The 26,002-nt window shown below is 39.9% G+C and overlaps 1 protein-coding gene across 1 annotated transcript in view; it reads right to left on the bottom strand.

Annotated features, from left to right (window-relative positions):
* The window catches only part of LOC148843694 (dehydrogenase/reductase SDR family member FEY-like), an 85,185-nt gene that overhangs the window by 22,564 nt on the left and 36,619 nt on the right, over nt 1-26,002 (bottom strand). Inside the window, exons 5-7 of the mRNA XM_088957163.1 lie at nt 23,758-23,859; nt 4,985-5,077; nt 2,161-2,233 (exon numbers count right to left, since the gene is read on the bottom strand). Of these exons, the coding sequence (XP_088813289.1) occupies nt 2,161-2,233; nt 4,985-5,077; nt 23,758-23,859 (268 nt within the window). The remainder of the gene's footprint in view (nt 1-2,160; nt 2,234-4,984; nt 5,078-23,757; nt 23,860-26,002) is intronic.

The following is a 26,002-nucleotide window of genomic DNA, read 5'->3' as shown; positions in this document are numbered from 1 at the left end:
GCAGTTCTCGCACTTCACCTTTGATCTCACGAACTTCGGAGTTGGTCTCCACGAGTTGGTGCTCGAGGTCGTGGACCCTGGAAGGTAGCTGCTCCAGATCTCCCATGACGCCTTGCTCTGATACCAAGTTGTTGAGGGCCCGGGAATAGGATCTCGTCACGGGTCGGTCCACGGGGAAAACCTCTTGTTTTCCCTTGTTCCTTCCTGCTCGTGATGAACCTATCTTGGCACCTTCGGTGATTTGTCCAAGAGATCACCAACTCTCCTAACTCACTCTTAACTGAATAATTTGATATCTCATTCAATAATGGGGTCTCCTTAAATAGGAGATTACAAGAGTCCTAATCAAAGGGAGTCTCCTTGCTGAATAGAGAGACTTCCAGTTTTATCTTGCTAAGGATAAGATAAACTAATCTTAATTTGATAAGCTACTAACAAGATAAGATAAGCTAAGCTAATCCTAATCTGATAAGCTATTAACAAGATAAGATAAGAGATAAGAACAATAAGATAAGAACAAGCAAAATGAGCTAATCTAATCTAGATAAGGCTGCTGTTGCCGAACTGGGTAGGATGAGCATCACTGAATCCTTGCTGCTGCTGGCGGTGGGCCCGGGGCCTATTGCTGCCGGCGGCGATGGTACGTCTTCCCGAGGAAGGCGTCCATAACAGTGACCCCAAAGATTAAACAACCATTACAATCTGACACATCAAACTCAGGTGTTCTTGATGATCCTATTGTTGAACCATCTATTCTTATGTTGGCCTTGGTTTATCTATTGTTGTCTACAAAGTAAAAAGATATTGCACCTTGTCTTCTTCCTCTACACAGTTAGGTTGTGTTAGGCCCGACTACCTGCTAGGCCCAACCGAATACTTTTATTATGCTCTATCATGTCCATGCTAGGGTTTTGAATTCTTAATTCATACATAAAAGATTGGTTTTTAATTTTAATTATAGTACTTTATCTTTTAAAAAATGTCTTGTTCCCCCCTTTTACTAATGTTGTTCATTCATCTTTATTAACACAAGACATTTTTTAAATAATAAAGAACTATAATTGAAATTAAAAGCCACTCTTTTACGTATGAATTAAAAGCCAAGGCGTTGCCTAAGTGTTGCCAAGGTTCAAAATTTCGATACTATACGCCCCATATCCGACGTATCATATTGTATCGGGAGCTGTCCAAACCCCAAATAAGGGGTGTTTCAGACCTTGACTATTTTCAGGGGGTAGGCATGCTTAAAACCAACACCCTGATGCAATTTGAAAAAAGTAAAAAAAAAAAAAAACTTAAATTAAGAAAGTTATAAAGTAGCGAAACACCCGATATGCCTGTTCACGCATATTGGGTGTATTGATACTTTAAACCATGGGTGTCGCCTTGACAACTATTTGGTACAAGGTGGATTGACTTGTTGAATGCTTGGATGTGTTTTATATGTTATGTACTTATGTTTCATTTTATTTTTACATTTTCACTTTTAATATGTTTTATATGTTATACTTAGGTATTTATTTTGATCTAATAGGTTTTCAACATTTAGTTTAGAATTTAGAGTATTCATTTTCTATTTAAACTATTTTTAGTATTTTTTGTTCTTTTTTGAACTTTTTGTATTTTTTTTAAAAGTTCTCAACTTTTTTTTTCATTGAAATTTTTAAAAATTGTGCACCTAGCCTTGCACCTTGGGCACAAAAAGTCCCTTGCTCTTTCAAAACACTGCACACATGAGAAAAAATGTTCGAGTATGAGAGCAACCACTTTGTGAATAGAACTTCCAACAAAAACGTCTGTCCAATCTATCCCTCTCAGAACCTGGACAGCCAATGACAACCTTCCGGTAATAGCTCTTTATTTCTTCTTACTTAATGTAAGTGTTGCTCTGGACCTGACTGTTCCACCTCCCCACCTCATCTCTCTACCTCTGCTTCTCTCCCAACTCTTCCTCGCCCCAGTAGCCACCCTACCTTCTACCCAAGTAGGGATCACTGGGTTAGACAACCTGAATTTCAACCTACCATTCTACTAAAAAAAAAAAGAAAAATCAACCTACCTAAATTATTTTTAACCAAATGTTCTGTATGATATAACTTGTACAGATAATGCAGGGAGTTCACATCTTACATATATTCATGATGATAAATTAGGACTTACCTTCTCGAGCGCTAAAGATGAAATATGGTATCAGATGGTAAGCTCCCTGAACAATTTTAGGAAGATCCCTTGCCTGCATTTTTAATAACAGCCAAAATATTTTAAATGCTTCCATGTAATGAATTTATACTTGAACTTGTAGAATGAAATTGTAAATGATCAAAGCAGTTGTGCTTGAATTTATGAAAGTAGCAAGTCAGATTGTAATCTAGATAATTAAAATGCTTGTAAGTTACAATTAATTAGGTTTATTACTAACATTTTCACTGCGATATTAATTCTTTTATTTGATCAATGCAGCAATAATAATTTGGGTTAATTACTTGTATATTCCGAGGTTTGAAGAAACTACTTATATATACCTTGTAGCGTCAAAACCTACTTACATATACCTTGTAAGATGACCCCACCTTGCAAGGTGCCAACCAGCTGGTTGGTAAGGTCTCCTGCTGGTCATAGCGGAGACTTGGGATCGAATCCCGCCTGCACCCTGGGTTGGGGGTACGGGTTGCGGGATGGGCTACCCCCCATTGTGTAGCCCTTCAAAAGAAAAAAAAAAACTGTAGGGTTGTTTTCGATGCCCATTAAATTTTTCTATAATCCCATTTTTATCCCTCTTCTCTCCTCTCCCAAAGAAACAAATCTTAGTAGCGCAGGCTATGTTCTTCTTGCTGCCCTTCCCTCCCTCCCTCCCCCCATTTCTTCTTCTTCTTTGCTTGGACCCTATGTTTCCTTCCCCTTTGTTGGAGAGATAAACGAGATGAGCTAGAACAAGAAGAAATGAGGGGAGCAATCACTTTTGATTAATTTTTACAATGGGCACACCTAGCTAAGAGAGGATTTTATAAAAACGAAAGGGGCACATCATTTCAGGCAGAGCATGAGACTTAAATCCTTTCGAAGCGAGTTCTTCTCTCAGTTCGCTGACCTAAGCAGCGGAAGAGAGAGACAAAGACAAACAGAGACAGAGGTAGTATCTGTAGGGATCAAAGAAAATCAAAGAGTGAATCACCATCCAGGATACAAAATTTATTCTGTTGCTGCAGATTTTCTCATTCTGGTGAGTCGAATCAACAGTGGATATCTGTGTTAATAGCGATAATAAACTAAACCAAGAGTAGTGCAGGAGAAAAGCAGTGGAGCAAGCAGGATAGTTGTCACCTGAAAGCAAAAGAGCGAGAAACAAAGACAAAGATGGACAGAAGTTGGTCCCGAACTTGCTGCTTGATTGACAGAGGAGCTGTCACCAAGGTATTTTCACAGTGGGAAGAGAGGAAGGAACAAAGAAGAGAGAAGAGCATGTTCTGAAAATTAAATGAACAGTTAAAGACACTTATGTCTTTAATGTTTTATCTGTTAAGAGTTAACATCTGAAAAGTCAGCAAGGTATATATATGTAGGTTTTGAAACTACAAGGTATATAAGTGGTTTCCTCAAACCTCAGGGTATATATAAGTAGTTATTCATAATAATTTCTTCTGCATGTTTGAGTACAATCCCATTAAGAAGGTTTTTTCTATTAGACTGTATTACAAATGTCATTTCTTCCAATTAGAAGACGTAAGACAATTGCTTGGAGCCTTTTGGAATTTTAAGACTTTATTTTAACAGACATGTGGAGAAACACAAACAGAAAGAAGATTTTTTGCAGTGTGCCTTTGCGAGTAACTTCAGTTCTGATAAGATCTGCTAGGCATCCATCTACTACAGTAAAGGAAACCTTGAATGAAAACAAGATACAGCATTCATTGCATTGAGGAATTAATTCTTTGTTGCTAAGGCTCAGTTTGGGAAGAGTACAAATACAAATATGTATAGTGCAAATACAAGGTATAAAAATACAATATGCAAGGTTTTGCACTGTACATATTTGTATTTGCACTCTTCCCAAACTGAGATAAACTAGAAAATCAGTGTGCATTTAGAACAATACAATAGAAAGAGCCATTTTCACATTGGCATAGTACTTGTGAAAACCATAACTTGGAAAAGTGAATATTGGTATTCCAAAAGCAATACGGGAGATCATGTATTATTGCAGGATTTGAGTCTTTGAGAGTGGGATCATCTTTTGGACTAGAGTGAGTCCAGGTAGAGAGTGACTTGGGTGGTCAGTTATAAGAAGGCTCATGGTTTTTATTCACTTGATCAGAGAGGTTAGATCCTTTATGCCAGAATGAATAACATGTTCTAATGGGCACCAAGATAAGTTAATACTCTAGTAGATATTCTAACCATAGGAGTGGGGAGGAATTCATTGCACAAGGGATGACTCATGGATTAATTGGCCTGTAATGCTGTAAATTATTTGCATTTTCTTTTCTATTTCTTTCTTTTCTTGGTGGTTAATAACAAAAACACTTTCACAAATTATAAGAAAATGTATATCCGAGGTAACTAGCAAGGAATTAGCTGTTCCAGGATCCAGTTGAGTGGGATGTTCACTTTGGCAGCAAAGGCTCTAGCTTGAGGATGTTGACCTGGGGAGTTGTGTAGTTCCAAATAAAACAATGGAACAAGAGTGCACGTTTATACCACTTTAACTCTTTTGATCTTGTTTTCGATGATGATAAGTAAATTAAAAACTGTGACATTTATTGAAAAAGATATTAATTCAATTGTGTCCAATATCAAAAGGGCCAGGAACCAGCTAATATCAAAGACATGGTTTATTCATACAGAAATGGTTTGTTGAGTGCTCAAGGCATGATCTTCTAGGTATGTGCATCATGCAGGAAAGAAAGACTACCATCACATAACATAATAAGCAGTTATGCACTTAGATTGTAAAATAAATATATTCAAATGTTTCTAGGAGACTTACAACATTTGTGTGGACAATTCCAGGTGAGACACACACCACATTGATGCCGGCTTCTGCAGGCAGCTTCTTATGCAGGATACTGCTAAACATGATCTGTAAAAAAGAAATGAACCATTCTAGAATCATTGTTTTAAAATATATACAAGTCTAGTGAAAATTTGTTTATCTAACTCTTGGGGAAGAGCTACCCCCCGGCTTGTGTAGCTCCTCAGTGTTTCTACAAAAAAAAAAAAATCTAGTGAAAATGTATGTTTTGTTTCCCTTTCTATGATTTTAAACATTGTAGTAGTCAGTAATTTCAAACAAGTTCTATTTTCAGTAGTTATGTGAGATTAGCTGGTACAAAACTGACTGGAAATAAGTTCTCTTTATTTTCTTTCTTCCCTTCTTATATTCCTCTCTTTTTTCTTTTTTTGCTTTTCTAAAAGATAAATATCAGAACAATGAGTATAGATGAAATAAGGATGCTGTGATAAATAAATGGCAAGAGTAGAAAGACATAATTAAAAATGTGTTCATTATAAAGGACTTGGGACTAGCCCAAATTAGTGGGAAAGTCAACTAAGATGGTTTGGTCATGTTCATAGAAAACCAATAACAACACCAATGAAGAGTGACTTGGAGCAAGTAAAAGGCTCTAAAAGATCAAGAGGAAGACCAAAGAAAGCATGTGCTAAAGTTGTACAAAATAATCTAAAGACATACATTTTGACAGAAAACATGACTCTTGAGGGAAAATAATGACAGAACAGGATTCATGTAGACAAACCCCAATAGTTGGGATTAGGGCTGAATTTGATCCCGTTAAGGACTAGATCCCAGAAATTGTAGAATATGCTTGCATTCACTATATTGTGGGGGCTTTACCTATACAAAAAAGGAAACAAAATAGCATTTGATGATGTATCTTGGCCTCTCCCAAGCATTTTCACTTTTGTATGTGATGAGATACTGCTCACCTCAGGAATCTCTTCGAGGGAGACCCTTCCTCCTGCGCAGAAATGGAGAGAGAGAGAAAGTATGGATTCAATTGCATATCCTTTCATTCGGCCAACCCATATTTATAATGGTTTTTTGGGTTACAAAATATCCTAACAGATTTTGTCAGCTCTAACGAACTCATGCAGAGAGACCAGCTGACGCGTTGCCTGTTGCAGTTAGGTGCTGATACGGTTTGCCTAGGTTCTTCCTTAGGTAAGTGAGCGACTGGAGGCTTGGGCCTCTGGGTTGGGTCTGGGGCTTGATTCCCAACAGTTCCCCCTCCCTCAAGATGGGCCTTGTCCTCAAGGTCCAAGTCTGGAAATTGATTTTTCATCTGCCAATATGGTTCCCACGTGGAGTCATGGTGGGGGAGCCCTGTTCAGGTTACTAAGGCTTCTTGCACTATGTTCTTCCCGCGGTGGACCCAACGGTAACCCAATATCTTGGCAGGTTTGAGGGTAATGATTCCATCTTCAGTAATTGTTGGGAGGTTGTCACTAACCTTGGTTGGATCTCCCACAGACTTCTTAAGCAATGAAAGGCGAAAAACTGGGTGGAGACGAACTGTCTTGGGCAGGTCCAGGTGGTAGGCAACTGTTACGGGCCCACGGAATAGGATCTCGTCACAGGTCGATCCACGGGGAAAACCTCCTGTTTTCCCTTGTTCCTCCCTTTTCTTGAGGAACCTATCTTGGCGCCCTAACGGTGATTTGTCCAAGAGATCACCTAACTCTCCTTGCTCTCTTTCTTGACTGAAATTTTCGATATGTTTATTGAATAATATCAGCTCCTTAAATAGGAGATTACAAGAGGTAGAATCCTACTTTTAGGAAGACTCCTTGCTAATCTACTACTCTATCCTATTAAGCTGATAAGATAAGACTGAACTGATAAGATAAGATAAGACTTCCTTAATCTATCCTACTGAACTGATAAGATAAGAATTGTAATTAGATAAGACAAGACTCCCTTAATCTATCCTACTGAACTGATAAGATAAGATAACTGAATAGATAAGACTCCTACTAATCCCTGCTACTGAAAGCAGATAAGCTAAGAATACTGAATAGATAAGATAGGATGAGAATACTAAATTACTGCTGCTGCTGCCAGCGCCCACATCATTACTCCCCTCCTGGAATACGAGCTTGTCCTCAAGCTCGAATTCAGGACGGATGTCTTGAAACACAGTCAAAAGAATCCAGGATAGGTGGAATGATTTTGCCCTATTGGATCGGGTTCCAATGAAGAGGGTTCATCCTCAGACAGCTGCAGTGAGATACCAAGATTTGACTATGCATAGATGCATTCTTTGCCGCGGGCAACTGCAGCCTTAAGGTACTTATGAGATGTCTTGAACTGTAGAGTACAAAGATTGTGAAGGCCAAGCTGGTGCCACTGAACAACGTCATCTGGATCCTCTTCTATTGCCTGCTTTAGTGCGTACAGAGCTCACTGAGCCTTGTGAACAATGGCAAGTCCTGCCCATTCTATCCGAAGCTCAATTGTTGCAGAGTCCCCTTCTCTGAGTATTGAAGCCATTTCATTCGCAGCCCATGAAAGTTGTTCAGTGGGATCTTGAGACCTTTCTGCATCCTTGATACGATGAAGCACAACAGCATATCGAGTTGACATGCAATTAGGCTCCACTTTTGCTGCCTTCTCCAGACACTTTCCAACACTTCTATGATCACCAACCAAATAGTATGCATTAGCAAGATTCACCCAGATATGTGCAGCCCTAGGATCTGATCTGACTACAGCTAACAAACACTCTTTTGCAACATTTGCAGCCGCAACATGAGGCATACAAGCTCCTTCACCAGCGATGACAACCTTGGAGTAGTTGCTCTTATTCTTCTTTGAACTCTCGTCGATGGAATCCTCGATGACACCGGATTCCTGCTTAATCGAAACATTCTGGGTGTTGCTAACTTGCGCTAGGGCAACGACCTGCTGCTCGCCAGACGATTCTGCCATGTCTGGTTGGCGGCCGATTGTCGTTGCAGCCCCTTCCGGGTTCCTTTCCTTGCTAGAAAAGTACAACTCCATCAAGCGCCTTAATTCTCGGACGTCATCCTTGATCCCACGCACCTCCTTGCTGTTTTCCACGAGTCTGTGCTCCAGATCATGAACCCTAGACGTCAATCACTCAAGGTCACCCATGACGCCTTGCTCTTATACCAAATGCTATGGGCCCACGGAATAGGATCTCGTCACGGGTCGGTCCACGGGGAAAACCTCCTGTTTTCCCTTGTTCCTCCCTTTTCTTGAGGAACCTATCTTGGCGCCCTAATGGTGATTTGTCCAAGAGATCACCTAACTCTCCTTGCTCTCTTTCTTGACTGAAATTTTCGATATGTTTATTGAATAATATCAGCTCCTTAAATAGGAGATTACAAGAGGTAGAATCCTACTTTTAGGAAGACTCCTTGCTAATCTACTACTCTATCCTGTTAAACTGATAAGATAAGACTGAACTGATAAGATAAGATAAGACTTCCTTAATCTATCCTACTGAACTGATAAGATAAGATAAGAACTGTAATTAGATAAGATAAGACTCCCTTAATCTATCCTACTGAACTAATAAGATAAGATAACTGAATAGATAAGACTCCTACTAATCCCTGCTACTGAAAGCAGATAAGCTAAGAATACTGAATAGATAAGATAGGATGAGAACACTAAATTATTGCTGCTGCTGCCAGCGCTCACATCAGCAACACTGCCTATCTTTTCAATTATCTTGAACAGCCCAAAGTAGTATAACAGGCCCTTTTTGCTACTGAGGACTGTCGATAGGGTTGCAGCTTGAGGTAGATGTAGTTCCCAACCTGAGCCAACTGCCCTATGCTTTTTGTCGTACTGCTTCTTCATGAGTTGTTGGACCTTGTGTAAGTTCTCCTTCAGGAGGCTGAGCACTTCGTCTCGTGCCAACAACTGGACCTCGACTTCTGCTACTGCGGTTGAACCCAGTTCATACGGAAGGATAGGTGGTGGTTCTCTTCGATATACTGATTTGAATGGTGTCATTCCCGCTGCCGCCTGGAATGTAGTGTTGTACCAGTACTCAGCCCATGGGAGCCACTTCGTCCAATGTTTGGGCCTGGAACCCACAAAACAACGTAGGTAAGTTTCCAATGTTTGGGCCTGGAACTGCCTCCTGTAAACGGAAATATTCCTTCCAGAACTGGCTGAGGAAGGCCGGATCCCGATCCGAAATGATTGATTTGGGGGTACCATGGAGTCTTGCCACTTTGATGAAAGTTTCAGCTACTGAAGCAGCGGTGTAGGGATGTGACAGGGCGATGAAGTGCCCATACTTGGAGAGCCTGTTGACCACCACCATAATCACCATCTTGCCCCTAGAGGGTGGAAGGCTAGTGATGAAGTCCAGGGGTATATCTTCCCATATTTGTGATGGGATGGGAAGGGGTTGCAGGAGCCCAGGAGGGGATTGGGCCGAGTACTTTTGTTGCTGGCATACTGTACACTGTTATGTGCTGCTCCACTTCCTTTTTCATGTTGAGCCAATAAAAATGTGATGAGAGCCTCTTATAAGTCCGAAAATTACCTGGATGCCCTCCCAACACCGAATCATGATAGAGTTCTAGCAAGGTTTTCTGATGCGCGGAAGTAGGAGAGAGAACAAATCTCCCATTAGAAAACAAGTCTGGTCCCTTCATGGTGTACCCTGGTGTAGAGGTGGCGTCTTGCAAATAGCTTTGCCGCACCTTTTCAAGGCTGGGGTCGCTTCCGTCCTCCTCTTGCAAAGCTTCAAATAGGGGGGTAAAGGGGCTGAGAGTTTACTAACAAGGACAACTCAGCCTTCCGTGACAATGCATCCGCAGCCCGGTTGGTGGCTCTAGGCTTGTATTCGATAAAAAAATCAAAGCCCATTAACTTCATTACCCACTTTTGCTGATTTGGGGTGAGGGCTTTTTGTTCCAGTACAAACTTTAAGCTTCTCTGATCAGTTCGGATTATGAACCTTTGACCCAACAAGTATGGTCGCCATTTATGGACCACCGGCACTATTGCCATAAGTTCCTTTGTGTATGTGGACTGGTTCTAGGCTCTAGTGGCGAGGACCTTGCTGAAGTAAGATATGGGCCTCCCGTTTTGCATGAGCACCGCTCCAAGCCCTATACCAGATGCATCACATTCAACCATGAAGGTCTCCTCGAAATACAGTAAGGTTAGGACTGGTGGGCTAGTCATGGCCTGCTTAAGGGAATCAAAAGCCTGCTGGGCCTACTCCGTCCAAACGAAGCAGTCATTTTTGAGAAGCCCAGTTAGTGGGGTTGATTGCATATGAACCTCCGATAGTAGCCAATAAGACCCAGAAACCCGTGTAGGGCTTTTTGACTGTCTTGGGCGTGGGCCAGTCCTGTATACAAATTATTTTCTCTGGGTCAACCATGACCCATCTAGCTGCAACCACATGGCCCAAATAATGGACTTCAGTCTGTCCAAAAACACACTTCGAAAGTTTGGCAAACAATTGGTGTTGTTTCAGCAAGCTCAACGTTTGTTCCAAGTGTTGGAGGTGTGAATCCCAATCCTTGTCGTATACCAGAATGTCGTCAAAGAAGACCAAAATAAAACGTCGGGGATAGGGTTTAAAGACATCATTCATAATGGCTTGGAAGGTGGAAGGGGTGTTGGACAGCCCAAACGGCATAACTAGGAACTCATAGTGTCCATCATGGGTTCTGAAGGCCGTTTTGTACACATCTTCAGGGTGGGCCCAGACTTGGTGATAGCCGGATCGGAGGTCCATTTTGGAGAAATACTTGGCTTTCCCCAGCTCATCTAATAGCTCGTCCACAACCGGATCGAGAACTTATCCTTGACTATGATATTATTTAGTGCCTGGTAATCTACACAAAAACGCCAAGATCTGTCTTTCATTTTAACAAGGAGTACTAGGGAAGAGAACAAACTTGTAATAGGTTGTATCCATCCCTTGTGCAGGAGCTCCTTCACAAGCCTCTCAATCTCAGTCTTTTGGAAGTGCGGGTATCTGTAGGGCCACACGTTTGTAGGGGCTGTCCCTAGAGTTAGGAGGATGCAATGGTCTTAGAACCAAGTTGGGGGAAGCTGGTCTAGGTCTCTAAAGACATCTAGGAATTGGCCTATCACCCTTTGTATATCATCTTGGTCCTTCTCAGATGGTTGGACCTCATTATCCAGCCTTAGTAAAGGCCCAATAGGCATTGGGCCCATATGCATCAGCAGCAAGTGTTCCTTCCCAAAACCCCCCTTAATCATGGACTGTAGACCTTCCACTAGTGGGTCGGGTATCTCTTGACCTGATGGCAGCGGAGACCATCACAATAGAAGTCCATGGTCATGTGTCCCCAATCACAAAGGACCGGGCCCAATTGGCTTAGCCATTGTACACCCAACACTACATCTGCCCCGCTGAAATCCAATTGATGCAGGTCCACCATGAAACCCAATTGGCTTACCAGCAAATGGAGAGGTGTAGAGAACTGTCATACCTAGTTGGCGAGCCAATACTTGTGTGACAAAATTCAATGTGCTCCCGCTGTCTATGAGAACGGATACCCAGCGACCTCTGAGCTTCCCTTCAACCCTCATAGATTTGGGGGATGCCAGCCCCGTCAAAGCTTGCAGAGAGATCTCGGGGTTGTCATATTGGGTATTGTCCGACTCCCTCTCCTCAGCTAGTTCCTCGTCATCTTCTCCTCCAGTCTCCTCCCATTGCAGCAAGAACATCCTCTGGGTTTTGCATCGGTGACCAGGCCCAAATTTTTCATCACAATTATAACACAGGCCCTTCTCATGTTGGGCATGCATTTCAGCCCAAGAGAGGCGTTTGAAGGCGACTGATCTCTTAGTTGGCAGTGTTGGTCCTTGGGTGGGCTGAGTGGTCTCCCCAACGTGATGGAGTTTTTAATAGGGGCCCAGACGGGCAGGTCGTCACTTAGTCGGTTGAGCTGCTCCTCCTGCAAGTCCTGCAGCTGCAGACAGAGAAGTGGGCTGAAGGGCCTTCACCTCTACATTGATGTCGTCTCTCAACCCTCTGACAAAGCAACCGACCAATGCCTTTTCCGGCCACCCATATACTCTGGTGGCAAACCGTTCAAACTCGACTTGGTAGTCCCATACTGTTCCCGTCTGTTTTACCCTGGAAAGCATCTCATCGTAGTCATCGTACCCAATAGGACAAAATCGTATGCACAATGCCTCCGTGAACTCTTTCCATGAAATTTGGGGACGGGAGCGCCTGAACCACGGGAACCACAGAATCGCCTTCCCTTCCAGATGCAAAGAAGTGACAGTCACACGCTGGAGCCCCTATACGTCATGATATTCAAAGTACTTCTCAGCCTTGAAGATCTAGGGAACCGGATCTCCTCCATAGAACGTCGGAAAGTCCAGTTTCGTGATTCTTCCCAGTACATAGTTTCCCCTCTGGTTAGTGCCACAACTAGATTTTTTGTTCTCACTATCTCGGCCTGTGGCGGGGGTAGCTTTCTCCTTCTAAGATGCAATCACCGACATAGCTTCTTTGATCTCCTTAAGCCCCGTGACCATCTGGTGGAGATCAACATCGATCTTGTCCACCCTCTCGTTCAGAGTCATTGATCATATGTTGGTCATCTTCGATTGCTCAGGTTGGCCAACCACTCTCTGATACCAATTGATAAGATACTGGTCACCTCAGGAGTCTCTTTGAGGGAGACCCTTCCTCTTGCGCAAAAACGAAGAGAGAGTGTAAGAGAAAGTATGGATTCAATTTCATATCCTTTCATTCGGCCAACCCATATTTATAATGGTTTTTTGGGTTACAAAATATCCTAACAAACTCTGCCAGCTCTAACGAACTCATGCAGAGGGACCAGCTGACGTGTTGCCTGTTGCAATTAGGTGTTGATGCGGTTTACCTGGGTTCTTCCTTAGGTAAATGTGAGTGACTGGAGGCCTGGGACTCTGGGTTGGGTCTGGGCCTTGATTCCCAGCAGTATGCGATGTGTGTATTGATTGGGCTTCAATTTTAATAGAATTTCCAAGGATTTTAAAGAGATGGATGTTAGGATGAACTGAGATCTCATCTTGGGAATTAAACTTCAAAATTTTATGTGTTGCACAGGCTTTCTATCAAGATTTTTGGGAGATACTCAAAGATGATCTTTTTGAGGTCAATACAATCATTTTAGCTCTAATTCAAAAGAAGGTTGAAGCAATCCACCCAAGAGAGTTTATAGACCTATTAGCTTCGCGACAAGTATTTATAAAATTATATCTAAGGTCCTCTCCCTAAGGATTTAAGCTATGCTCCCCTCCATTATCAATCATTTCCAAGGAGCATTCATTCAAGATAGATAGATCACTGATAAAATTCTCATAGCCAATGAATGTGTGGCAGAGTTGAGAAGATCAAGGGAAAAAAATATTTCTGAACAAATAAAATATTGAAAAGGCCTACGATTTGGTTTTACTCACTATACTATATTATTTTTCTAATCTAATGAAATTTCATAGTAATTGATCAGGCCTACATTTTGGTGGGTTGGTCTTTTCTATTAGAGATGTGATTAAAAAGTATGTCTTTGGAGACAAATGGTGTAGATGGATGGTTCGGTGTATTCAAACTTGTCATTATTCAATATTGGCCAATGAAAGGGTCAAAGACTACTCTCAACTTGTAAAGGATTAAGGCAAGGTCATCTTCTTTCTCCTTTTCTTTTTGTTTTGGTAGCTGATTCTTTAGTAGATTGATCTCTAGAGCAGACAGGGAGGAGGTGACTAGTGGGTGGAGAATTGGTAGGGATAACATTCTTGTTACCCATCTTTAGTTTGTTGGTGACAATTATTTTTTGAAGGTGAGGATGCTCAAATGGTAAGGCATTTAATAATGGGGGTGAAGTTGTTCAAGCAGATTCAACTATGCCAAATTTGAAAATAAATCTTGGAAAAAGATGTTCAGTGGCCATCGATACATCAGATGGTGAATTAGATTCCATAGCTGTCTCCTTAGGGTGTACTGCCACTTCTTGGCCCTTGAACTAGGTCTCCCTTTAGGAGCAAATCCTTGGGAAAGCACTTTTTGGAATCCAGTTATGGAGATGTTTCAAATAAACATTAGCAACAGGGAAAAGAAACTGTATCTCTTTGGGTGGCACAATAACATCAATAAAGTCCATTCTTGCAAATTTGTTGGTGTACTACTTATTTCACTTCAGGATTCCCCAAAACAAGGCAAAGAAACTAAAAAAATCAAGAGAGATTTTTTTGTGGAAATAGGGAAAAGAAAAGAAGGATCACCTAATCAAATGTGAAATAGTGTGTGGAAACAAGGATTAAAGTGGACTTGGTATAGGTAATGTGGGGAAGAAGAATGTAGCTCTCCTAGGGAAATGGTTATGGAAACGGCCATGACCTAATGAAAGAGAAAGTTAAGGCACAAGATGGTGGCAAGCATTCTTGAATGCTAGGGTGCCTAATCAGGCAACTTTGGTTTCCCCTTGGAAAGCCATCCATGACATTCTTCCTCAACTTTTAAACTTTGTAAGATATGATGTGTGCTCTAGTGAAATATATATAGGTATATATATATATATATATTTGGAAGGATGTTTGGGTGGCTAATATTAAAAATATTAAAAATGCAAAATATTAAACACAATATTGAAAATGTAAACTCTTAGGCCCCGTTTGTTTTCACTTACCCGAGTATGTGAGTTTACCCGGGCAAGTGTTTCCCAAGTAAAACTTGCACAAGTAAGTTTGGATGCAGGTTCAGGGGGAGGCAGGGAGCATTACCCACCTTCTTGGAGGGTATCGGTTACCTAGGTAACTAATGCTCTCCCTCCCTCTCTCTCTCTCTCTCTCTCTAGGTATTGCCTCTTCTAGATGTTGTTGAAGACAAAAGGGGCTTTCATGGTGTTCCAAAGTTTTTCCAATTGAGGCTATGGCGTTCCAAAGATAACCAGATGGTGTTGAAAACAAGATAAATGGGGCTTTCATGGCGTTTCAAACTTGAACTTGAAATGTTTTCAAAACTTCGCAAAAAGCGAGCTCTTGCTCTAGTGAAAAGGCCTTCATAAGGCTTAATTTCTTCATTAGGCATAGTATATGCCCTCGGTTCAAAGTAGAAACTTGCTTGTTTGGCAAACATGTATGCGGAAATAAAAGCCCATTTTTTAGCTTCCATGTCTAGTTTTGCTTTCTTCGATCTTTTTGCATCAAGAGCACAACTTTGTAGCATTTTAGCCTTTGGAGGTCTCTTGGACCTAGGCTTACAAATGGAAATTGGAGATTGTTTTGAAGATCCTTCAATTATAGCGAAAGGCTTCTGATTAAAAATAACTTTCTTCCCGAAAGAGGAAGAACCTTTTCCACTTAAACTTCCGAGTTCAATTACTTTGGGCTTCAGTTGTGTTGTAGATGAAGGAACATTTGCTGCCTTCTCTTTTGTAGCCTCATTAAAGGCTTAGAGAATATATTCTTCCTCAAAAATGGTCACCATCATGATTGGTGTGTACGAAGAATCGGTAAGATTCACTATAATGGTTTTTATCGTGATTTGGGTAGGCTAAGTAACCATAACCTTGCTTTAGTGGAGTGCCATGGGGAAGCCACCATTGATTTTGTGATATTCAAGATTGACGAGGAAACCATTTTGGAGGAATTTGCCTTGGGTGGCTTGAAACCTGCCTTCCGGGTAGAGTTGAACATGGCTTGAACACAGACTTTTCCTCACAGGAGAGGACTTAGTAACCTTCCTCTTTTCTCTTTCTTGATCTTTTTCTCAAACTTGGTGACAGAAGACATAGTAGCAAAAGCAAGAGGATTCACATCCACAGTAAATGTTGCCTTGTAGGAAGGTTTGTTAGAGCTTCCTATCTTTCCCCTCTCCATGGCGGTCAGTTCATACCTTCATGGTAGTAGGCAGCAACTTTGGGTGTCATGTCTAAGATATTTCTTCCTGTAAGTAGATAATACTGATATAAGATTTATATTTTTTTAGGATACTATTTTTTTGCTTCTTTTTCTGTTCTATAATCCAAGTCAGAGATGAAAAGGAAAATGGGTCTCACCAAGCATGCCAAAATTATGTTAGTATGAAAATTTTAATAAACTCTCATGCAACATAATTCACTCAATCAAGTGGTTGAGTTTTTATTATTTCGGGTAAGGCACATTCAGGGAATCATATGGATTGTTCCCCTTAATCACATCTCCACAAGAAAGTAGAGAACACCTTTTGGTTCTGACTTAGAGAAATGAATGCATAAAACAAAAGAAAAAGAATAATATAGTACTTCTTGAAAAGAACTTTTCATTTGCATTTCTTTTACATCAAGTGTATAAGAATGAGAAAAAAATACAATTGAGAAACTCCACAACAATGCATTTCTCTCTTTTCTTTTTGATACAAAGAATAGTCAATCAGATAAAATTCTGATTGTAGACAGCCTTAATCCTCTGGATTTTGCATACAAAGGAACCATAGTCAATCAAATTGAATATTTGATTGTAGATGGTTTTTATCCCTCTGTTCGTCATTTTCAATCGAAGGGAACCATAATCAGCCCATGGGAATTTGACTGTAGAGGGTTTAATCCCTAACTTGTCTTTATAGAGGGACCATAATCAACCAAGTAAAAGCACCTAGTTGTAGTGGTTTATTTCCCTCTATTTCCTTTCTTAAACGTAAAAATAAAAGAGAGAGGAAGAAGGATACATAGCAGAAGACATATATAGTGAGATTTCTTTTCCTTCCCTGTCTTCCTTTGAGAACTTCTCTCTTCTTTCGTTATCTTGGCTTTTCTTAAGAATCTCTAAGAGTAGTATGCTCTGAAACACAATTTTCTCCGAATAGGAGCCTCTAGCTTTCCCTTACAGTCTGTTTGGCAGCTGAGAAGTGGATGGGATGGGAAGAATCTTAGGGTATATTCTAGTTTTCATGCGTTTGTTTTGAGGAAAACACTAGGATGGGACGAGAAAGGTATGAGATGAGGGTCCTCAAAACTCTTTATGTGGGGTCACACCAAAGTTAGTGAGAAAACTTTGTCGAGAGCGATAACTCCAAGCATCGCCTTCCTCTCACGCTGTCCAACAGTCTTCTCACTGGCACCATCTCCAGCGACTTCTTTCAAAGATAATCTCAGATTTGCAGTCCTCTTGCGATTTCTGTTCACTTTTATACCATTTTCATCTCCTTTCATTGAGTGAGTTCCCATTCGAATCTCACCATCTTCTACCTCTGTCCCTGTTCATCCAGACGAACCTCCATTGCCAGAAAACACCTGAACTGCCGTTCAAGGTGTTCATTTGAACAGCAGAGCTCCAGATCTAGCTTCCAGCATTTGCCTCGTCCAGATCTGGTGTTTTCCTTGTACCAAAACGTTCCAGTGTCTACCGACTTGTTCTGGTATGGCATCTGCTGTTTTTTGCTACCATTTTTCTGGTTTCCAGCTACCAGCATTTTGTTATTTCGATTTCGGCTTCCATTTTTTACTGTATCTTTGTGTTAGTGTTGTATTTTTTAATAGATTTCGGCATTTTGTTATGCTGATCTGAATTTATTTGTGTTGATTTTATTCTTGCTTTGTTTCAGGTCATCTCAAGCAAACCAAATCAGGGCCATTACCTATGCTGATTCCTATATCCAGGGTGTTGAGTGTGGTGGAGTGGTTACAAACCAAAAACTTGACACTTTTCAGCATAGGATAGCTGCCAGCTCTCATACTGCAATCAGTATTTTCCTGCTTATCTACCCATGGTGCAGTTTAGTGAGACCTTACCTTCTCCTAGGTCATTGATTTCTAACTGCCTACAAATTCAAGCCTTGAAAAATGAAACAACACATTGGATGGTTTGGGTTAAGATGGTTTATAAGAGGGAGAGAGAGAGAGAGAGAGAGAGCTACTTTTGCTAACTAAATACTACAAGTATGCTATATTTTCATGGTTCAAATAGTACTATGCCATGTCACCCATAAATAGGGTTGTGTTGCGGAGTTGGAGAATGAATATATATGTCCAAATGGGCTAAAATCAAACATCCTGCAAAATTTTCTCATCAACCAAACACTGGAAGCAGATTCTGTAGGATAGTGGGTCTTAGAAAACAAACACTGACCAAAAATGAGAAAATAAAATTTTCCTTTCTCATCTCATCCTTTCTCATCCCATCCCTTCTCATCCCGCTATTTCTCAGCAACCAAACGGACCATTAAGGAGCTTAAGTAGGGAGTAGGGTAGTTATGCAACTACCACCTTTTTTTAGTTTTGATGATTTAGCTAGCACACTAGCCAACCCACTTAATTGGGTTATAAATTATTTAAATATTATTTGGATTAAAAAAAATCCTTCAACACAAGCAAAGGCTTCTACCCTTGGAGTACTGGGTTACCCGACACTCCCTTTACCTAGTCTGATTCCATACCTTCTCTTATTAATGCCTTGTAGAATGACGTCATACCTTCTCTTATCGGGGGGTTCATCAATATGCCTTGATACATTGCGATTATTTTATCCTTGGTCAACCCTTAATGTCTTAATTAAATACTAAAAATTTAAAAATAAAAAAACAAAAAAAATATAAACTTTGTATAAAACATTTGGGCAAATCACTAATATTTTATATTAAACATAGCAAAGAAAAATAAATGTGATAAAGAAGAATTGTGTTTATTGATGATGGAAATAAAAATACAAAAATTTAAAACCAACCCAAACCAGAATTGTTTTCCTATTTGGTGGTGGGCCAACAGTTCAAACTTTTGAGTCAAATGTGTTAACCCTTGATGTCATAATTAAATAATAAAAATTTAAAAAGGTAAAATACAAACAAATACATTTTTTTTTGTAGAAAATAGTTGGGTACATCTCTAATGTTATATATTCAACATATTAAACAAAAATGAGTGTAATAAATAAGAATTATTTTTATACACAGAAAACAGAACCTGCCAACAAACAGTCAGGCCTGAGGGACCCCTATTACAAGCACCAAATCGACTGATTTCTCAATAAATGAGTTACATTTGTGTGTCTGAATTCTGGGGTGACTGAAATCCAAGAGAGCAGTTTACAAACAGCCAACTGAACTATAGCTTCAGGTCCTCTCACTCTTTGATTAAAAATTCTGTTGTTTCTCTCAGACCAAATGGCCCAAATCACAGCTGCCGGGATGGTGATCCAAACCAATTTCCCTCTTTTCTTCAATTTACTGATCTTCCAACAACATAGTAATTCCTTAACGGATTTAGGCATGACCCAACAAATCCCCACCACCTCCAGAAATGATACCACACCTCAACAGCAAACAGGCAATGAATGCATATATGATCTGTTGATTCCAGATGATCACCACAAAGTACACAAGACTTACATAGGATCTACAATCCTCTTCTCTCCAAATTGGTTCTGGACAAACATTTGTCTAAAGCCATTGTCCAGATTAGAAAGTTAACTTTAGAAGGGCAGACTGAGTTCCAAATCTGTTTAGTAGGGAAATCCTGCACTGCCACTCTACTACAGAGTCTACTAGCCATTGATTTAACTGAGAAAACACCTTCTTTGGACCAGATCCAACTCCACTGATCATCCTGATTGTGGTCAATGATTTGAGCCTGTAGAGTCTCCAACAATTTCAAAGCTTCTTGAATTTCCCAGTCAAAAAGACCTCTTCTCAACTGGGTAGCCCAAATCACTTCATTGCCCAAAACTGTGTAAGTTTCAGCCACCGAGGCATTTTGGTTGGAGGCACGTTGGAAGATAAGAGGGAATTCATCACCCAAGGAATGATTCAGACACCAATGATCTTTCCAAAATTTGATTCTATCCCTTTTTCAGACTTTGAGGCTGATTCTCCTATCAAACAAGGGAAAAACCATCATGATACTTTTCCATAAAGAATAACCCCAATTAAATGGGGGGGGGGGGGTTTAGTTCTCCAGTTACCCCATTCAACCCCAAATTTAGATGCAATTAGGCTTCTCCACCAAGCTCTCCTTTCAGTGGCAAATCTCCAGATCCATTTGCAAAGCAGTGCTGAATTTGTCACCTTAATTCTTCTTAAACCTAGACCCCCTTGTTCCTTAGGAAGGCAGACTTGGTTCCAATTCACAAGGTGGATTTTCCTTTCTTCCTCCCAACCTCTCCACAAAAAGTTTTTTTGGAGAGTCTCTATTTTCCTAACCACTTTATTTGGGATAGGGGAGAGAGAAAGAAAGTAGGTGGGAACATTTAGCCCCCAATGGAAGGCCCAGGTACCTCACCGGAAGCTGATCCACCTGACTAGCCAAAACATTAGCACACTCTTCGAGGTTAGGGATTTCACCCACTGGGATGATTTGACTTTTATTATGGTTGACTTTCAAACCTGTGACCACTTCAAATCAACTGAGGATCCCAAGCAGATTTTCTAGTTGTACAAGAGAAGCATCAATAAAGCATAAGGTATCATCTGCAAACTGAAGGATGTTCACTTTTTCACCCCTTGGAGAAATTACAAACCCCTCCCACAACTCGGAGTCTGCAGCCTTCTGACTAAAGAGAGTAAGAATCTCTCAAAGAAGCCTGTAGATTGACCATTGATCAAAATAGAAAATTTGGGGGAGGAAACACAAACTTTCATCCAATTTCTCCACTTTTGCCCAAAATTCATCTTTTCCAAAACTCGGTCTAAACAATTCCAATTAACATGATCATAGGCTTTTTCAATATCCGGTTTATAAACCAGGCCTAGAATCCCCTCTCTTTTCCTTGAATCCAACAATTCATTTGCAATAAATAACGAATCAATCATTTGCCTACCCGACACAAAAGCACTTTGATTTTTCGAAATCACACTATCCAAAACCCCTTTCATCCTTTCAACTAAGACCTTGGGCAAAATCTTGTAGAAGCTATTCAAAAGGCTAATTGGTCTAAAATCTTTAATATGTACAGTCCCTTCAATCTTAGGAATGAGAGTGACAAAGACATTATTCAGGCTCTTTTGAAGAGAGGCATTAGAATGGAATGATTGAAAGGCATTTAGTATATCTTGCTTCACAAAATCCCAGCACTTAACATAAAACAAGTTGGAGAAACCATCAGGTCCAGGGGATTTCTCATTGTCTAAGCTGTTGATTTCCATATTAATCTCCTCAGAAAAAGGTTTTTCAAGAGAGTTCCTTTGATCTTCACTTGGCCTTTTAAAAGGAAGGCTTATGGGGAAAGGTCTGCATTTCCAGTTCTCCTTATAAAAGTTTTTATAGAAAGAGGTAGCCATTACCTTGATTTCTGCATTCGAGACACCCACCTTGTCATCCCAAATAAGTTTGTTGATTGTGGACAGTCTGTTTTTTGCATTTTCTAGCTTATGAAAATAGTGAGTATTCCTATCTCTCACTTTCAGCCAATCTGATTTTGCTCTCTGTCTCCATTTTAATTCTTCTTTGACTGCCAATTTGTCAAAAATGGCCTTTGCTTGAATTCTTTTCAGTTTTAGCTCTTCAAAAATTGGACCAGCTTCCTCTACTCTATCAATTTCAGCAATAAGACCAAGACAAGTCGCCTTCTCTGTTTCTGCATTCAGATTATTTTCCATTTTCCAAGTTTTCAATTTTTCTTTAACTGCCCTCAGCTTTTGAGCTAAAACAAAGGAGTTGGACCCTTCAATCTGCACTTCACACCAAAACGATTCCAAGAATGACAAGAAATCAGTCTCTTCAAACCATGCATTCTCAAACTTGAATGGAGCTTTGAATCTGTTCCTACTTCCACAAATCAGCTGGATTGGAGCATGGTCAGAGACAGGTCTCGGCAGAATTATTTGCTTGAATTCTGAAAAGAGATCATCCCAGTTTTCAGAGACCAGGAATCTATCAAGCCTGACAAGGTTGGATTACCCTGATTGTAGGTCCAAGTAAAACTTCCTCCCACTAGAGGAAGGTCTATGAGCTCTAAGTTGTTAACAAAATCAGCAAAACGACACATCCCCCTTGATCTCCTGCTCCTAGTATTTTTCTCTTCAACTAACAAACTGATGTTGAAATCCCCACCAATAACCCACAGAAGAGAAGAAGAACCTCTCACTACTTCAAGTTCTTCCAAAGAAAAGGGCTCTGAGATTTGCTTCACTAGGACCATACATATTGGTAACTTGAAAAGTGTTTCCAATAGCTAATTCCATAACCATAGAAATGGAAAAGGAACCCACCCTGCATGAAATTAGCCTACACACAGTAGGATCCCAAAGAAGGATCAAACCCCCAGCACTACCCCTTGCCGACTTCGCTCTCCATCTCACCTAACCCTCCCCCCAAATACTCCTCACAATTCCAGCATCCAAAAATTCCAGCTTTGTCTCCTGAAGCATAAGGATTTGAGTTTTTGCTTTTTTGACAAACTCACACACAACTGATCTCCTTCTTCCCGATCCCAGCCCTCTAAAATTCCAAGATAAAATCTTCAGATCCATAAACAAATTGATTAACAGATAGAAACCAAACCACTTCCCTTTCTAATTCTTATTGACTCTCACCCCCCCCCCTTCATAACTTCCCGCCCTGTCATTTAAGCCCCAGTTCAATCTCATCATTTCCCTGTTCTTTTTTGAAGTAGTACCCTCCCTTTTTCGCTGCTAACTTTCCCCTTTCCATGAGAATTCTGTGCTCAATTCCTTCCAAAAATTTTGTTGTTTCTTCCTCCAGCCCGTCAAGTGACACTCCCAGAAATTTCCCCAACCCCAGTAATTTTGAAGAAACTCAAGAGGAGGAAACAGCCTTAGAAGCCTTATCTCCTTGTGTCGCCACAAGTGCATCATTGCCTCCGTAGCCTGTGGATGGGATGTTTTCCACTCCTTGCAGGTTATCTTTATGAATTGTGTTCGGTATAGATGTCAACTTCTCCCCTTCTTGCACAGCAACGTTGCTCATCATCTGAGAAGAGCCAATCAGCATAATCGGCTGCACCTCCATTGGCTCCACTTCCACATGCAAAACAGATAGTTGGCTTGGATTTAATCTTAAATTCCCAGAGGATTGCCACCACTGTTGATCAGGGTAAAGATCTAAAACAGCATTTTCCTCTGGGTTCTCCAGCAAGAAGGCGCAATGGCTAGATCTTTGTTCAACTGGCAAAGAGAGAAGCCCAGATCTTCTCGGGAGTTGGCTACGCCACCGAGGCCCAAGAAAAATCTGGTACAAATTATTACTATCATCATCATCTAAAATGCCACGTGCAAAGCATGCACGCATTTGCAAGTATATGTAAAAAGAAGAAAAGAATTGTCTGATCTTTTGGAGGCTCATGGGGCTTGTTGAAAGTCTTCTAGATACAGAAAAACACAATTTTGAGAATTATTCACAGCTGTCATTCCAAGTTTCTATCTAAGGTATGAGAGATGTTACACTTGTAGTCATCATATTTAAGATTTGATGAGTTTTTTTTTTCTGCTTCTGAGTTCATTTTTGTAGGCATTGAGCAGAACACTGAAAATAAATAAACTCGGGAGGCCGAGGTGAGATATAAATTATTAAAGGATATACACAGTCTGTAAATATCTCCAAAGCACAAGTTATTTGGATCCAGTAGAATATGTACCGAATTGATATGGAAGTGCAACATATAAATACTTGCTAGGAATGTATATAATTGTGGCGAAATAGAGGCCTGATTTTCTATGTTGATTGAAGGCCAACCTTGTGGCCAGCATAATAGGTCCATCAGGTTTTGTTGGCAAGTTGAAGTTATGAGAGTATCACTCATCCTTGGAGCAACTGAAAATATTTAAGTAACAAAAGTTCAGGGTGCACCTGTGCAAGCTTGCTATTTGAGTATCCTGCTAAACTTGTATACTTTCTTTTCCCAGAAACAATATTCATGTCTTCAGTGTCAACAAAACCAACATAATGCATCTGCAGTCAGAAAAGTGAATTAACTACTCTAATCGCCTGAACAGTGTAGATAATACCAGTAACTTGAAGACATATTCACAGATTATCAACAAGAAATCAACTATTGCCATCAATGATAATTGAAGGTACTTGATTTTTCTGTTCAGTAGTTCCAACATAAATAGTGACAAAGTGGACACTAATATTTCTCTCTCTTTCATATAAAAGGAAAACCAAATACTTCATAAATGACAAAAAGAGCTTAAAATATTAACTCTAGAGTAACTTATGAGGGGACAACTTAAAATGTTAGTTTAAAAGATGATTACAATGGGTTTCTTTTTTCTGAGTAACTGCTATTAAATTACACTGTTTTAGTTTACAATGGAGTCTAATGGTGCCACTTAATGCCTTATAATTCTTTGTATCACTAGAAGGATGCAGAGAACAAGAAAAGGCAATGCAAAAAGCATAATCTAACTCACTCTATGTGAAGCTAGCTGTCTACAAGGGGTGTTATAGTTGTATATCATTTTTCTTACACATATCAATAAAATCAATTTCCTTTGCTGATCAACAAAAGAAAAAAAAATCTGACGCATTATGCTTGCTATTGTCAGCATATAACTCAATATTAAAAACATACTAGAGATGAAAATCATCCCAAGAGAAAATAAGTATTTCATCAATCTAAAAAATAAGTAATTTAACAGTGAATATGGCATTAAATAGAATGGGTTGGCAAAACAGGATTCATGTAGCCAACCCCATATATAGTTGGGATAAGGCATAGATGATGATGATGATGATGATGAATCTAAAAAAAGAAGAAAAGAGGAAGGGATAGCAGAAATTAGAAGAGGAAGAAGATGGTGAGAGAAGAAGGGAGAAGGAGAAGAGAGTTTGATTAGATCTATTTCCTTTCTCGTAATCACTTTTATTAATCTTATCTTAATGGACATAATTACAAAGATGCCCTTAATGGGGCAGCTGGCTCATAAACATAAAATAAAAGCAAGAAAAACAGTTAACAGGCCCATCAACATAAACATAACAAATAAAAGAAGACAAGAAATAAAAAGACACTAGGGTGCATTCAGCCCAGTCTCTCTAGTCTCTACATCTATAATGGTCTCTTCCTAAATAATTGACTAGACCTGCAAACGGATCGAAGTAAATCAGATAGAGGTATATCCAAATATGATTCATTTATATTTGGAGTCAAATCAGATCATATCCATCAGATAATCTAGCGGATTCAAATCAAATTCGGATTATAATCAAATATTAAGTAGTATAAATATATTAGAATAAAAAGAACCAAAATAATATATACTATTAATAAAAGAAACTAAATATAACTATATCATATTTTATGAACAAAATGAATTAAAAATTACTTGTATGAAACTTGAATCTATGACAATTTATTGAAAATGCAACATTCAGGCCAACGTTACTCATAGATGTAATACGGATTTTAAGTATATATGGGCATATATATTTAAATTGAATCAAATCGGATAATGTCGGATCAGATAGGGGTGGATCCATATTTGATCCAATTATAAATTGATCAAATTCAAATCAGCCTTAATAGGATTGATTTCAAATTGCAGCCCTATAATTGATAATACAAATACGAAGTGTGGGCAATAAAAAGAAAACGTGGTAGAATCATGTGGAGAGCTAAAGAGCAGTTGTTCTTTGGTCAGTATGGGAAGAAAGAAATAATAGAATTTTTAAGAATACTAAAATATCCAAGGAGGAAATTGTAGAAGGAATAACTATTAAAGTTATTCACTGGTTGAAAACAAGTGAGCTGTTTAAGGACTTCTCAGCTGATGACATTTACAGAAGATGGGATGAGGTCATAAAGCCTGCGGTACAAGAAATGTGGTCTCCACCAGGTTTCCAAAGCACAAAGCTGAACTTTGATGGCAGTTCTATAGGTAATGCAGGTCCATCAGGTATTGGGGGTGTATTTAGAGATGGGCAGGGCAGAATTATTGTCATGTTTTTGGGGCCAATAGGGGAAGGAGGTTCGTCAAGAGGAGAGGTGATGGCTTTACTTCAAGGTGTAAGGTATGCCAAACAATTGGGGCCGCATCAAATGAAGATTAAAGGGGACTCTAAGCTGTTAATGGGGTGGATGTAGTCAGGT

Source organism: Nelumbo lutea, chromosome 8 (assembly GCF_056320005.1).
Source record: "Nelumbo lutea isolate HS-2025 chromosome 8, American lotus-T2T, whole genome shotgun sequence".
NCBI lineage: Eukaryota > Viridiplantae > Streptophyta > Magnoliopsida > Proteales > Nelumbonaceae > Nelumbo > Nelumbo lutea.
Note: the sequence above shows the minus strand (reverse complement) of the source record. Positions and strands in the feature narration are given on the sequence as shown.